Source organism: Saccopteryx leptura, chromosome 1, assembly GCF_036850995.1.
Source record: "Saccopteryx leptura isolate mSacLep1 chromosome 1, mSacLep1_pri_phased_curated, whole genome shotgun sequence".
In the NCBI taxonomy this organism is placed as follows: Eukaryota; Metazoa; Chordata; class Mammalia; order Chiroptera; family Emballonuridae; genus Saccopteryx; species Saccopteryx leptura.
This window is the reverse complement of record NC_089503.1, coordinates 74,932,944-74,949,614: the sequence shown is the minus strand read 5'-3', so window position 1 is coordinate 74,949,614 and position 16,671 is coordinate 74,932,944. Positions and strand designations below refer to the sequence as shown.

The window sequence follows — 16,671 nt, the reverse complement described above, 5'->3', positions numbered from 1 at the left end:
CAAAAACATTACATATCTTAACACCAGGATTCAAAGGCAATTGAGTAAGAGAACTTTGGAAATAGAGTGTAGCAAAAATGCTATTGTTCTTATTGTGATTTTTGAACTTTGACAAAGGAGGAAGGTGGGATTTCATGAATTTATATAACTAAAATGGGAAAACTAAACTCTTCCATAAAATGAGATTTGGAGAAAACTTGGAGATGGCAATTAAATAACATGGAATGCAAGGGAACCCAAAGAAATATATTATAGCTAGATTGAGTAGTAGAATATTAGTGGAGTTAGTGAAGAAAAGTTAAAATGGTTTGTTGCCTCATGAGAAAGAACTTAAACGTAGAAGGTGATCTTATATATATATTTTTTGCACTGCTTTGAGACACTAGTAAAATTTCGGGGTGCCACTATCCACATAATTATGAAAGAAAAAAAGGAGAAAAGTACCACATAGAAATCTTTGAATATCTCAGTGTTTTCAGTGACAATACCTAGCAGAAAGCTATGTTTCCAATTGGAGCAAATAAGAAAAATGTGTTTTAAATGTAGGACTATCCATCTGGAATAGTCAAATGGTGATTGCCATCTTTTCTTTCCCTCTTCTCATTTGTGATATAGTCCTCTTACTTTCCACTATCATAATAACAGTGCACATCTTTTGTTGATGCTGAAATGGTGGAGTTAGGTGGTGGTTTGGAGTATTGTGTCTTCCGTGGTTGAGATGCAGTCCTCAGCAATAGGCTTTCGAAGTTGGCAGCAAGCATAGTGGAACAGACAACTGGGGCCGAGATCCAAACCCAGTGGAAATGGAAATTTATCTTTTTCTCTTTTTTTAAGATTTGGGAATGCCTTTACATGAATAAATATTCCTAGACCTGTCTTTCCCACAGAATAGGAACACAAAGCAATATTTTTCCAAATCATCTTTTATAAAGAGGTTTTTAATTGTATTGATTACATATTATATTTATCTATTTAATTAAAGGAGTTGGCTTTTACAATGTAAACCTCTAACAAAAAATTCTCTGAGCCCATTAAAGACATTCATTTGGTGTTTATTTTTTTCATAGTAAAAAGAAGTCAGAAAAAAATTGATATAACTTCAATGAGTGTTGAAAATGAAACAATAGGAAGAAAATAAAAATGTATTTTAAAGAATACAATAGTTTAGAGCAGGGGTCCCCAAACTTTTTACACAGGGGGCCAGTTCACTGTCCCTCAGACCACTGGAGGGCCAGACTATAAAAAAACTATGAACAAATCCCTATGCACACTGCACATATTTTATTTTAAAGTAAAAAAACCAAAATGGGAACAAATACAATATTTAAAATAAAGAACAAGTAAATTTAAATCAACAAACTGACCAGTATTTCAATGGGAACTATGTTCCTCTCACTGACCACCAATGAAAGAGGTGCCCCTTCCGGAAGTGCGGTGGGGGCCAGATAAATGGCCTCAGGGGGCCACATGTGGCCCGCGGGCCGTAGTTTGGGGACCCCTGGTTTAGAGTGACATACTTTGTTTCTAGATATGAAGGCTGAGTATGGTAAAACTGTTAATCTTCCCAGAATAAATTATAGTCATAATGTAATTTAAATCAAAATCAAAACCCAAGATAAAAAAGTAATATTAATGCTTATTTGTAAAAACAGAAAACAATTATTAAAAATAAATAACAAGAACCTGACCAGGCAGTGGCACAGTGGATAGAGTATCAACCTGGGGTGATGAGGACCCAGGTTCAAAACCCTGAGGTCACTGGCTTGAGCATGAGATCATAGACCTGACCCCGTGTTTGCTGTCTGGAGCCCAAAGGTCGCTGTCTGGAAGTTCAAAGTCGCTGGCTTGAGCAAGGGGTCACTGGCTTGACTGGAACACCTTTTTCCCAGTCAAGGCATGTATGAGAAAGCAATCAATGAATAACTAAAGTGCTGCAACTATGAGTTGATGCTTCTCATCTCTCTCCCTTCCTGTCTGCCTATCTACCTCTGTCTCTCAGTTGCTCACGCTCTCTCTGCTGCTAAAAATAAATAAATAAATAAATAAATAAATAAATAAATAAATAAATAAATACAAAAATCTAGAAAATCTTGAATAACAAGATAGCACTGGCTCTATTAAAATGTGCTATAAAGTGAAATAAAATTGACAAACAAGCTAAGAATTTACAAGGCTAAATAATGTGCCCAGGAACTTGAAACTATTCAGTGAATGAATTGAGATTTGAACTCAGGCTTATATTATGCTAAGAATGTGGTAATTTACTACACTGCCTTGTATAAAATACAAATATTTAAAATGCTGTGGTATTGGAGTGAAAAATGGCAAGGATTATATTAACAAAGTAAAAGCCTAGATATAGACCCTTGATATATAAAAATACATATCACATGATAAAAGAAAAGAAACTCTGTAAGTCAAAATGAACTATTATCTATTGGCCCTTAAATATCAAAATACATCTTTAAATAACAAAATTTTCTTTAAAATAGCTTAAATACTTTAATATATATACAAGTTGATCTGTATAGGAATTCAAAGAAAATGGATATTAATAGTCGCCAATCTCTAAAAGTAAAAGGCCATTCTATCTTAGAAGAACTCACAAGAAAAGTAAGTACTTTTAACTTAATAAACATTTAAAAATATATATAAAAAAAGAGAATTGAACAGAAACAAATATACAGAAATTACCCATTAATTCCTTCAGTATACAAAGAGCTACTTCAATTCAAAAAGAAGTAAGCTGAGAAAAGGAACGAATAAACTATGTGAACAGAGTTGAATCATACTAGTATTCAAGTAAATGTTAATTAGAATTACTATATACTACATTCCAGCTATCAGTTAACAAAGATTTTCCTTGTTGATAATATTCATTGCTGGTGAGGATGCAAATATTGACATTTTACTCCCAAGGGTATATGATTTGGGTTCCTTAGGAGGATGCAAGTAATTCTGTGATAGGAAGTCAGAAAATGTATCTAAGCATGGTAAGGTTCACTTGAGCTGGTAAACAGGTTAAAGTAAAAGCTTTCTAGGCAGGAAAGGGCACTGTAGGAGGAAAGAAAACTGCAATAGAAGGCATGATGTCATTAGGAAACAATCTGATGTTAAGGCAGCTGAGCTTAGAGTTCATAGAGAAGTTTTAGGAGACAGGCTGCAGAGATATGCAGTTTTTAAAAGAATGTTGAACATCAAGATTAGACTTTATTCTATATTCTACAGGAGATCTAGAATTTCTAATCAAGTACCTAATCTTGCTAGGCTGAAAATAAACAAGGAAACAAATGATCATTACTGGTAGGCACGGTCTGTGAAGCCCTCTTCAAGGAATCTGAGCTGGCCCTTAAATCTGGGACAGGTTTTGATTGAAAGAAGAACAAGCAGTCCTGCCATTTGGAATGCCTATGCAGAAAACAAACTAACAAACAAAACAAAACAAAAAAACAAGACCCAGAGGGGTCAAAGAAAACCCAATTTTGTCCAATAAAACAACCTAACAAAGGAAGTGAATTCATACATTTGCTTGTTGCTCTTCCCTAATCCACCACTTCATAGATTTTGTATTTGACCAGGAAATTCTTTATTTAAGAGCAAACAAGACTCTCACTGCATTGTTGGTTTTGATAGGCTTCAAAGGACCACACATCACATGCTGTTAATTTTGTTTGCCTAAAGTTTTAAGTTAGAACTTTATAAAAACGTAAAATAAGAGCTCCAGTTTCTTTGGATCTTGGATAAAATTGGCTGTTCCTTCTTGAATATATGCACGTGGGGGGTATTCAGAGTTTATGTAGGAAGTGAGAACTGAATGAGTATCAAGCTGAGCCTTGATGGCTTTGAGACGTTTCTTTTGTTGAATGTCTACCTTGTTAAAAATGTGCATTTGCTGTGACAAATCAAAATATAATATTTTCCTTAAATGGTGGATTGTAGAACGCCTAGGAGCAATAATGTGTCTATCCAAAAATGCCTGTTATTTACTTTTACTTTCCTTGAACCTCTGTTCTTTTTTATCTCTGTCAATTTTTGTTGTAGTTTAGCTTCAGTGGTAACAGAAGAGAATTTATATTTTCTAAGGAAGCTGGCGGTAGACATTGATTTACTGATGTATTTAGAAGCCAACACGACTGTTTGTGGTTCTTTCAAAAATTGCTTTGGATTTTTAAAAAAAGTATGTTTAATAAGTAGGAACCAGAATAATAAGTATTAAAAGAATGGACTTTTATTACTGTGCTTAATCCAAAAAATAAAATTATCCATTAAATAATTTTCCTTTGTATTTTACTGCATTGGCTACCTTTAGACCTTCCAGTGTTAACAGTACCAGTTGTGGAGGTGTATGAATTGTATATGAGCCTGCTGTGTTTTTCTGTTATTATGTAATCATTAGGCAAGAAGAAAGGAAGGGAGGGAGAAGGGAGAAAAGGAGTACAGTATTTTCTCACCTAGGAATGAGGATTATGATGCAGTGTGAAGAACACTGGGCTATCAGTTTTGTTGGACTTTTTTTTTCATTTTCATTTTTTTGCCTCTTACTTGCTATGTGACCTTGGGCCAGTTGGCCAGCCTGCCTGGCTTCTAGTTCCTTTACCTACAATACATTGCATTGAGGGAGTTTTTCTCCTGTCTCAGCTCATTGCTGATGTAAAACTGTCTAACACTTTCCAAAGAAATCAATTCTAGAATATGGACAATTTAATTCCACATACTGTAGGAATGATAATAGATTAATTTTGGTAAAGTTGAGAGACTCACAGGGAATGTGGTGGAGGATGTCTGCCTATAGGATTTTTATGTTTAGGTTTCTCTCTTCTATTCAGGTTCTAGTTCATTTATTAGCTGGGGTTATATAAGCCATTATGCTCATGAGGTTCTCATTTTCTGAATTGCAAGTGTGGGCTTGTTATGGTTTTGGAGTTTTTTTGTTTTTGTTTTGTATAAGACAAGTATAAGATATTGTATTTTATATTCTTTAAAATTGACCTCAATATCTGCAGAGATGGTAGTCTTCTATACCCAAAGCATGCAGCTGATTATTTTTCTTACAGAATTGTAGTCCATTTCTATTTGAATTTCATCAACAGAAGATTTGCCTATATCTTTAAGAGGAAATATTCTTACTTGCTCTGCAACTAGATTTCCGGATTTATCTAAAACAGTATTAATTTGAATACCTTTGATGTTGGTTTGAAAGCAATATTTTAAATAGCAGCAATTGTTATTCAATACTAAGTTGCCATGGTAATAAAGAACATTCCCTTGATTTAAACTTTTCAGAAAAGGAAAATTTATACTCCATATCTTTCCAGCTGGTTTTGATGTACTACATCAGGTCTGCCCTTTAATTCTTTTGCTTTTTATTTTTTGAAGTAATTTGTTTTTCTAAGATTAGTGTGCATATTTCTTTTCTTAAGGAAAATAAAACATCAAATTTTGACAAACCATTAATTTCCTTGAGTCCCTAGGAGAACAGCTCTTCTTTCCCTTTTAAAGTAATTTTGTAATTACATTCTAAATCTTTTTTCAAGTAGCTGTAATGGCATTGCTATTCTTTTGTTGTGCTGACATTTTCTTGTAATAAACAGGTCTGCCCTTGAGAATAAGTATGTGGCAAATAATAGGTACTTAACAAAAGTTTGTTGAAAGAGTGGATAAATGAAGTATGATTTAATCGATAAAATTCCCTTCTGCTTAAAATTTTAGTCTTACTAACTAATTTTAAAATCTTGGCCATTAGACATTAATATATGGAAAACAGCAAAATTATTCATAAAATTAGTCACTTCATCTATCACTATGGATCAGAAGGACTTCTTTTTTGCTTTCTTTCACTTTGGTCTTTATAAAAATTTTTAAATAAAACTTTGCTGATTCTTTTGGTTTTTATTACCAATATATCCCCACAAAGTTTTTTCTTTTGTTCTTCTGGACTCTTAGAGTATACATTTAGCACTTATTTCTTTTTAGTGTATGTATCTTTTGATAACACCTATGTGGTCTTTACTGGACCTTTAACATATTAATATTAAGAACCTAACTTGGTACCTGATACTTAGTATATTATCAATAAATATTTCCCGAAAAAATAAATTTTAGATGCACACATTTTGTTTACATTTAAATAGTATTTTCTAAATATTATTCAGAAAATGAATTTGTACCTTTTAAGCAGTGTGTATGTGTGTATATGTGCATCAGTGTTGTGTGTTTCTGAGCAGGATCAGACAGTGTTACAAAAGCTATAATGTGGAGACTATGAATAAACAGTATCCATGAAGATATTTTTGTGTTTGTGATAGCATACACATCCATCTTTTAAAATATCATTACTCTTAGATAAGCAAGATATCAATAAAATAAAAGTTAATGTCTTTTTTTCCTTTCACCTGGAATCCTTAGACATATTCACTCTTGACTCTTTCATGTATATGCTTATAGACCTCTTAGATAATTTTAGATGAAGTTATCCATCACCTTAGGGAGATTCAAATACTGGAGAGAATTTATTATGTTTATTATATTGAGAATTTATTATGTTATCAACCCCTTAGTTAAATTCTTATGTAGGATTCTTTCACTAAAGCTTTGAGAAACATATTAATGGCAGGCATTCTAGAACCCTTGAAAAGGTTCTATCGTGGCTGGTTGCAGACTGAGAATGAAGTAAAAGAGGCCATCATTGAAGCGCACTTCATGAAATCATTGGAGATGATGAGGTTTTTGGTAGGTAGGTGCCTAGAGGCAGCACTTAGTTGATATATGTAGTAAAGATGGTGTTGTTACCATAATGGGCAGCATGTCTGAGACAGTGATCAGAATGGATTGATCTGTAGAGCTCTTTGATGTTGGCTAACTGATCATGGTGCCCTTAGGACTCAAATAAACAGATGACCTACTAAATTCTAACTTGATTTGTACAAATGAAAAGAAAACTCTAGGGTTGGGATATAGAGATCTAACCTGAATTATCTCAATAGAGAATCTAGCCCTTCATCCATTTTTCTGATTTGAGTCAGTTCATAGATCTGAGCTTCTTTAGTAAAGGAATGGTCAAGTCTCTTTGAGAAAGAACACTTGTACATGTCAAAAATTAAATGTTAAAGTAGTCCTCTTACTCTACAGCAATTGGTAGAGTGGGTCTACATTGATGAAAGAAATAATTCAACTTTTGGGGTACTAAACATTGACTCTAAAGTAATACTTTCCTGAAGACTCAAAACATTATTATAGTAGTCCCATAACAGTAAGAGCTTATGGAAAATTAATGAAGTTTTGACTTAAGTCTGAGTTACCATAAGCCTAGTGGTTACCTGAATCTACCCTAGTTTTATAATTTGTAATTAAAGTGAACATATTAGCTACTGTCAGAATCCCTTTATCCATACAATGTCTGTTTTCTCCCCCTTTTTATGTTAAAATTTTTCTTAACTTACTTTTGTTATGTTGTACTTTTAGGTAGAAAGGAAATTTTTCCATGCTTTATATTAGTCTTTTAAAAATAATTATTGATGAGATCAAGTGCCAAAAACACAATGAAGAAAGCCTCTTTAATAAATGATGCTGCAAAAATTGTGAAGTCACATGCAAAAGAATAAAACTTGATTACAGTTTGTCCCCCTGCACAGAAATTAATTCAAAATGGATGAAAGACCTAAACATATGATCTGAAACAATAAATTACATAGAAGAAAACATAAATACTAAGCTCATAGACCTTGGCCATAGAGAACAATTTATGAATTTGACCCCAAAGGCAAGGGAAGTAAAGGCAAAAATAAATGAATGGGACTGTATCAAACTAAAAAACTTCTGCACAGCAAAAGAAACTGACAACAAAACAAATAGGCAACCAACTAAATGTGAGATGATATTTGCAAACAACAGCTTTAATAAGGGGCTAATATCCAAAATATATAAAGAACTCACAAAGCTCAGCAACAAGCAAACAATCTAATTTAAAAATTGGGAGAAGACCTGAACAGACACTTCTCGAAAAAGAACATACTAATGGCAAACAGATACATACAAAGAAGCTCATCTTCACTCACTATTTGAGAAATGCAAATCAAAACTACAATGAGATATTACCTCACATCTGTTAGATTGGCTATTATCAACAAGATAGGTAATAACAAATGTTGGAGAGGCTGTGGAGAAAAAGGAACCCTCATTCACTTGCAGTGAGAATGCAAATTAGTACAACCATTATGGAAGAAAGTATGGTGGTTCCTCAAAAAATTAAGAATAGAATTACTGTATGACTCAGCAATCTCTCTACTGGGTATCTACCCCCAAAACTTGAATACATTGGTACATAAAGACATGTACACCCTCATGTTCATCACAGCGTTATTCACAGTGGCCAAGACATGGAGGCAACTGAAGTGTTCCTCAATAGAGGAAGGATAAAGAAGATGTGATACCTATATACTATGGAATACTATTCAGCCATAAGAAATGAAGACATAGTGACATTTACAACATGGATGGATCTTGAGAACATTATACTGAGTGAAATAAGTAAATTAGAAAAAGCTAAGAACTGTATGATTTCACACATAGGTGGGATATAAAATGAGACTCATGGACATAGATAAAAGTGATGTAGTTACCAGGGGGAAGGGAATATGGGGGAGGGGGGCAGTAGAGAGGTTTGGGGGAAGGGTGTAAAGAGGGACAAATACAAGGTGACAGAAAATCATTTGACTTTCAGTGATGGGTATACAACATAATTAACAGTTCAAATGCTATAAAAATGTTTACCTGAAACTTATGTACTGTTATTGATCAATATCACCCTGTTAAAGTTAATTTTCTAAATAAAATTTAAAAATAAAAAGAAATTATTGAATTTATTGGGGTGACATTGGTTAATAAAACTATACAGGTTTCAGGTGCACAATTCTACAGTACATCATCTGTATATTGCATTGTGTGTTTACCATCCCAAGTCAAATCTGCCTCCATCATAATCTCTACCCCCTTTACCCTCCTCCAACTTTCCCGCCCCACTTCCTCAAAGGAAAAAAACAAAACAGGCTTTATTCTTAGTCTTGAATTGACTTTTTTATGCCATTTTTTCTTCTTTAATTCTGATTGTTATATCCCATTCTTTTGTATTTGTATAAAAATTATTAAAGCATATATGTGCAGAGACCTTATATCAAACCTGTACCTCACTTATTAGAACATGGTCTTTACCACCTTATTTTCTTCCCTGAAATTAACTTTCTTAAAGAAAAGAATGCCATTTGAAACTACTATTGGTTTTTTGTGATACGTTCAAGGATGGGTAGAAAATGACTAGGAGAAATGAGAGAGGAATTTTCAATGGAAGGAATTGGGTTTAACTGTAATAAAGAAAAGAAAAGGATGGATTGATGGATGGATGGAAGGAAGGAAGGAAGGAAGGAAGGAAGGAAGGAAGGAAGGAAGGAAGGAAGGAAGGAAGGAAGGAAGGAGGAAAGAAAGAAAAGAGGGAAATAATGAAAGAAAAAGAAAGAAACCTTCTTTTATAGGGGGAAGAAAGGAATAGGTAAGGGGTTTAGAATTTAGGAAAAATTTAATTAGATTAAAAAGTTGCAGTCCAGAGAATCTTCTAGCATTTTTTCATCTACTGACCAGTAATTCTTTATCTGTGTCCTTGTCAGTGGGTGTTCTGTCCTCAGAGCACTGGGGCTTAGATACTGTTTTGTTTGTGGATCTCCTGGGTCTGGGCACAGAGGTGGATTGCTTATAACCTCATGAAGTCATGTAGTCCCATTCCTGTGTCCAGCTCCTGGAACAAAGCTTTTTACTTCATTATAACTAAAAGCTGCTATTACTAAAGATAAATCTCAAACTCTTAAATGTTCCATCTACCAGTCCCCACTGTGAATTTTAATCAACTTATTTCTATTATATTAGTTTCCTATGCAAGTTATCATTTTTCTACTCAGCATGTATCTTAGTATTTGAAAGTCTCATAGAGGGTTATCTGTCAGTGCAGCTGGACCTGGGGTCAGCCATCTTGTTGCTTATCTGGTTTGCTGCTTGTCTGGGCCTGGAGCTGAAAGGCAAATGAGGCCTAGATGTTATCCCTAGGTTTTAATGCTTAGTCACTATTCTCTGGCCCCCTGGTTCACTTCCCTGCTAAGGTGGTCTAACCTGCATGAGGAGAGCTTACTCTGGGGACAATGTTGCCTGTTAATAGGTACTCAGGCTTTTGGCCCTGTTAGCCTTCTGTGCCTGGCCTCTTGTCCTTGCTCTGCTCATGTCTGTCTAATTGCCTACCACATTACCTGGGAAAAAACAATTATTTATAGTTGGCAAAACCTTGACAGAGTCCCTCCAGCAAACAATTTCTTAGGTTCTTGTTAAAGATACTAATTAGGTAGCTGTGATCATGTCTCTAATGTAAAGGACTTTTAGATTATAAAAGAATAGCATAATCAGCATCACCTATTATATTTTTTCTAGTCTGTCATTAATTTTTCTTTCTTCCCCTTTTTATATAGTGGTAGGGAGAAGATTCTATTTTATTATCATGCGTGAAGTATATGTGCATACCTTTTTTATTGTGTTATACAAATCCTTATCCATTTGTTACAGTTTTCATATTGAGGAGGATTATAGATTGGGCATTTTCCACAAAGGGAAAAATAAAGAACTTGTCATAGTAAATGTACAAAAAGTTATATTAGACTTGGAAAGTATTTTCTTTTTCTTGCCTTTGTTTTTAAGTAATTAAGTATATTGTCTCATAGTTGACTGTCCAGCAAACCTAAATTAATGTAATTGTGTGCAGTATGTTAACTAGGTCTGGTTGCCTCAGGATCTTTTTGTTGATTGAATGGGAGAAAGGAAGAGTAGTGAAAGTCTACAAAGGATTGTGTAAATTAAGATATATCCGTTAGCCTGACCAGGCGGTGGCGCAGTGGATAGAGCATTGGACTGGGATGAGGAGGACCCAGGTTCGAGACCCCAAGGTCGCCAGCTTGAGCGTGGGCTCATCTGATTTGAGCAAAGCTCACCAGCTTGGACCCAAGGTCACTGGCTTGAGCAAGGGGTTACTCGGTCTGCTGTAGCCCCATGGTCAAGGCACATATGGGAGGGCAATCAATGTACAACTAATATGTCGCAACAAAAAACTAATGATTGATGCTTCTCATCTCTCTCTATTCCTGTCTGTCTGTCCCTATCTGTCCCTCTCTCTCTGATTCTCTCTGTCTTTGTCACAATAAATAAGTAAATAGTGAATAAAAAAAAAGATATATCCGTTACTGGTAGAAAATCATGTTCAGGCATTATCACATCATTAGTCACCTCATCAGAATTTCACTTTGTGCCCTGGCCGGTTGGCTCAGCGGTAGAGCGTCGGCCTGGTGTGCGGGGGACCCGGTTTCGATTCCCGGACAGGGCACATTGGAGAAGTGCCCATTTGCTTCTCCACCCCTCCCCCCTCCTTCCTCTCTGTCTCTCTCTTCCCCTCCCGCAGCCAAGGCTCCATTGGAGCAAAGATGGCCCGGGCGCTGGGGATGGCTCCTTGGCCTCTGCCCCAGGCGCTAGAGTGGCTCTGGTCTGGGGCAGAGCGTCGCCCCTGGTGGGCATGCCGGGTGGATCCTGATCGGGCGCATGCGGGAGTCTGTCTGACTGTCTCTCCCCGTTTCCAGCTTCAGAAAAGTACAAAAAAAAAAAAAAAAAAAAGAATTTCACTTTGTAAAAAATCCTCTTATTCTTTTCACTGGCTTTAATGAAATTCTTTTAAGAATGGACTGAGCCCTAGTATTTGGATAACTACCATTTTCTTCAGGCATAGACTTCGGGCCTACCAAGAAAGCAAATCAACTGGTATGACAGTTTGTAGCAAGAAAACAGTACTATTTTAAAATTTTTTCACTTAACAAAGGAAACATCAATTTATTTCTATCTTTTTCATAGGGTCAAATAAAGATTGGATGCTAATTAAATAGTTGCTAGGCAGAATCTGGGAAACTAAAGGATTAATGTAAGAATTATAAACAATTTTCATTTACTTATTTTTTTTAAGGATAAACAATCATTTATTTTTATTTTCAGAAAGAAAAAATAAGCAATTATATCTTCATAAGACAAAGTTAATTGTTCACATTTAAGAATTTATGAATATAATAAAAATAGAAAAATTTTAAAGAACATAATTTTCAGGTAGAAAACTTTGAAAACATTTGCAAAAATATATGCACCTCTATGTTCAATGCAGCATTATTCACAGGGGCTAAGACATGGTAACAAAGTGTCTTTATATAAATGACTGGATAAGCATGTAGTGAATGTATACAATGGAATAGTACTCAGCCATAAGAAAAGATGAAATACTGCCATTTGCAATAACATAGATGGACCTTGGGAATATTATGTGATTGAAATAAATCAGTCAAAACACAAACTAAAAACCATATGATTTTACTCATGTGGGATATAAAACTGAAACTCATAACACAGACAACAGTATGGTGGGTAACAGAGGAAAGAGGGGTAGTAAAGTGTGAGGGGGGCCACATGTATGGTGATGGAAGATGACTTGACTGTGGGAGGTGGACACACAATGCAATGTACAGATTATGTATCATTGAAATGTACACTTGAAACCTATATAATCTTATTAACCAATGTCAATGTTTTATTAAAATAATAAATAAAAGGATATAATTAAGGACATAATTTTAAGGTACGGTTTGTATTTTTGTTGTGTATATGTGAATTTTTGACAGTCATTATAGCTCCAAGATTTTCATGTTCTTTTGGTATTCCTTACATTTATGATATTCAAGTTAAAGGATTCTTCAAATGTAGGAATGTTAATTACAGATTTCATAGTTTGAGTAGCTTTATAACGGAGCTCTTATATGCTGTTTTGCTCTGTGTGTGTGTGGAGGGGGGTTGTTTAGTTTATTTGTTTATTTATCTTGTTTTATTTTAGTTCTATCAATAAAATGTCATCTTTAGAAATTTTCTTTCAGATGTATAATCAAATGTACCTTGTGATTCTATAAATAGGAAAAAAATCTATAGCTGTATTATACTATGTTTGTTTACATTAAGAATTCTATTTTATTTTCTTTGCATTTAAATCAGTTTGGAAATCACTTAGTAGTATTTTAACTCATTTATTTTTGGCTCCCAAGGATATACTATATTCAGTATAGCTGTTTTATTAAACTGTTCTTTACTTGATGTGTAAAACTCACCATGTTTGCTGTTGGGTTTTGGCCTTTATTTTTTCAAGACTCTTTTTATAAATGGGATAAATGGAGGTGAGGAAAGGAAAAGAAAATACTACAAATACCTTATTTAATGATATGCTATAAAAATTGGAAAGTAGACCAAAAAGCAAGGGTCATATCATCAGAAAATTACTAGATATTTCACTGAAATGAATTTTAAATATGTTGATTAAAAATTGCAGTACATCAGTCAATAATATAACTTAAAATTTTAAAATATGAACTCAAATTAAAGAGTAATTGTACTTAAAAGAGAAAAATAAATTGTGTTTTTATGTAGACTGTGGAATACAACCATCTTGTGTTTGGGTCTTTTTAGCTCTTCCCTGAGCATTCTATAAGAACTGTCAGAATGCTAAAAACACAAAGAGGAGTAGAAGTCAATTAAATATCTGATTCAATATGTTTTAGTAAATATGAAGATAAACATTTGCTTTCTGCTTCTCAGACATACTTTGTAGCCATAGTGCTTACAAATATTTAAGATCTAGCTATTTAGTAACTGGGAAATGGCAATTGTCATCAAGTTTAGATTTTCAGTATTTGTGCAAATTGCTTACCTTCCCTTAGTGACAAATTTACTGAATCCTAGAGTATCAGCTTTGTGCTCTGTCTCAGCTTAATGATGTGATTGTCAAATCTAAAGCACAGGTTCCTTTGCTTCTTTTTTTTTTTTTTTTTTGTATTTTTCTGAAGCTGGTAACGGGGAGAGACAGACAGACTCCCGCATGCGCCCGACCGGGATCCACCTGGCACGCCCACCAGGGGCAATGCTCTGCCCACCAGGGGGCGATGCTCTGCCCCTCCGGGGCGTCGCTCTGCGGCAACCAGAGCCACTCTAGCGCCTGGGGCAGAGGCCAAGGAGCCATCCCCAGCGCCCGGGCCATCTTTGCTCCAATGGAGCCTTGGCTGTGGGAGGGGAAGAGAGAGACAGAGAGGAAGGAAGGGGGAGGGGGGAGAAGCAAACGGGTGCTTCTCCTGTGTGCCCTGGCTGGGAATCGAACCCGGGTCCCCCGCATGCCAGGCCGACGCTCTACTACTGAGCCAACTGGCCAGGGCCTCCCTTGCTTCTTATGGCTGATAGCATTTGGGCTCTTACTCAAGGCATTATAATTATCCTTGGCAAACAGTTTTCTCTATTCATCAAACATGGAAATTGGAAATATTCTTTTAGCTAAAACTTATCTATCACCTTAATATGTGTGCATCAGATTATGTTTTATATTCTGGTAACACTATACTCATCTACTAGAATAAGTATCTACCACATAATAATAAGAATGTAGTGTGATAAATTCTGTGAGAGTGTGAACGCAGAATGATGTACTAGGAGTACAGAGTAGGGTTATCTCTTCCAGATTTGGTAGGAGGAGGGAAACAAAGCAGTGATCAGGAAAGTCTTCCATTAAGGATGACTCTTGAGATAATGAATATCTAGTCCTAGAAATATGGGGCTCGTATTAGAGTGATGGATTATGCAATGCAAATAGCTATACAGTATAACTTGATTTAAGGTAGAACTGAGAACTCTTCCTTTCTGTTTTTCTTCCTCTTTTTTCTCCCATTTTCTTTTTCTCTTCCTTTCTTTGCCCCTCTTCATCTCACTCCTTACCTCTTTTCCTACTCCCCTCCCTGCCTTTTTCTCCCTCCCTCTCATCTCTCCTTTCCTCCTTCCTAGAAAAACAAATGCATGCGGACAAAACTTTATTAAACAAATTCCTAGTTCATGGATAATATCATCATTGGAAAGTTCCTGGCCATCATTCACTCATTCATTCACTCATTTATGATGCTATAATACATGTGAAATATTCATTACTTATACCTACCTTTTTGCTTTTTCATTTAATCCCCTTATTCCTCCTAAAAGGAATTAACCTAAGGTTTGTACATCATTCATTTTTTCATTTTTTTTCATATATAACACACCTAAACAATGCATTGTTTAGTGTTTTTTTAAGTCAACAAGAAATAATATTCTTCTGTGTACAATCTGCTGGTTATTTTTCCACTCAACATCATACTAATATGATTCACTATGTTTTATTTTAACTGAATTCATTCAGTTTTATTTCAATTAATATTTTATTATGTGACTGTACTACAAATAGTCCTTTTGCCAGTTGATGGGCAGTTGAGTTGTTTACATTGTGTTGTTATGAACTGTACTGCTATGAACAGTGTTTATTTGCTGCCTGAGACATATCTGAAGGTTTCTTCAGAATAGATATTTGGGAATAGAAATACTAACTCATAGATATGCAAAAGTTAAACTTAAAAAATAATGCCAAATTGTTTTGCAAAGCTATTTCAACAACTTGCACTACAACTTGGTTTTATGAGATTAACTTCTGTCAATTATATGCCATGTAATGTGAATGCTATCTAATGGTATCTGATTTTGGTTTGCATTTCTCAAGTTGCTAATGAGATTGTATACCTTTTGGTACATTTATTGGTCATGTGTTTCCTCTAATCTTTCAATTATAAGATTTTATTAGTCTGGGCTAGTAAATATTTGATATTTTTATTTGCATTTGTGATATCTTAATCATAAAAGATATATAGTCATTAAAATGAAGATATATTTTAGTAATATAGGAAACAGCTAGTAAATTTTTAATAAAGGATGCACAATCAATAGTTAACAAATTTAAAGTAATAGGAAATAATTCTGTTTTGTAATTATTTTCATGCCTTTTTTTCGGCTTAATCTCTATTTTTCTTTTGACAGAACGATTTCGAGATTTACTACTTCCTCCGTCTAGTCAAGACTCTGAGATTCTGCCCTTCATTCAGTCTAGAAAATATCCCAAGTAAGCAATAGGAGTTCACTGGGTATTGGAAAGGGAATGGGCAAGTAACTAATGGAGATTTGGGAGGACAAAGACAAAATGTTTTCTTAAGATTTCTGAAAAAGCCAGACTAGCCTAACCTAGTTAACTTGGGCATATAATGTCCAATATAATGCCTCAGGCTCTGCACAGCTGGGTCACAGAAAAAGACTTACTTGTAAGTGTAACCAGTTGTGGCTAGGGACCATTGCTGAGTACAAAGCATAACCATCTGCCTCAGTGCCTTGTTTTTCTTTTGCTTGATGCTGTATCAACAAGGACAGATACTTTGTGGGTGATCCCTCATCTGGTTTCCTGTTTCTATTCTTTAAATGCAAGGATTTATTTATATTATAATAAGTAGTGCTCAAATAACCACATGCTAGAAATGATTTGAGCAATGTCTATATATTTCTCTTTACTATTTTATAATCATGAGAAGTGAAATCTCCTGACCCTTTCCAAATAGGGTAGACCCTTGGTCGGCAAACCACGGCTCCCAAGCCTCATGCTGCTCTTTGGCCCCTTAAGTGTTTAGCAAAGGCCAGCTCAGGAGTACCCTAATTAAGTTTATAACAATGTACCCT

General features: G+C 34.9%; 1 protein-coding gene across 2 annotated transcripts in view; it reads left to right on the top strand.

Moving 5' to 3' along the window:
- Nucleotides 1-16,671, top strand: part of NOX4 (NADPH oxidase 4) — a 191,628-nt gene that overhangs the window by 116,392 nt on the left and 58,565 nt on the right. For both annotated transcript variants that reach the window (XM_066370534.1, XM_066370543.1), the window contains exon 13: nucleotides 15,985-16,066. In XM_066370534.1, the coding sequence (XP_066226631.1) occupies nucleotides 15,985-16,066 (82 nt within the window). The remainder of the gene's footprint in view (nucleotides 1-15,984; nucleotides 16,067-16,671) is intronic.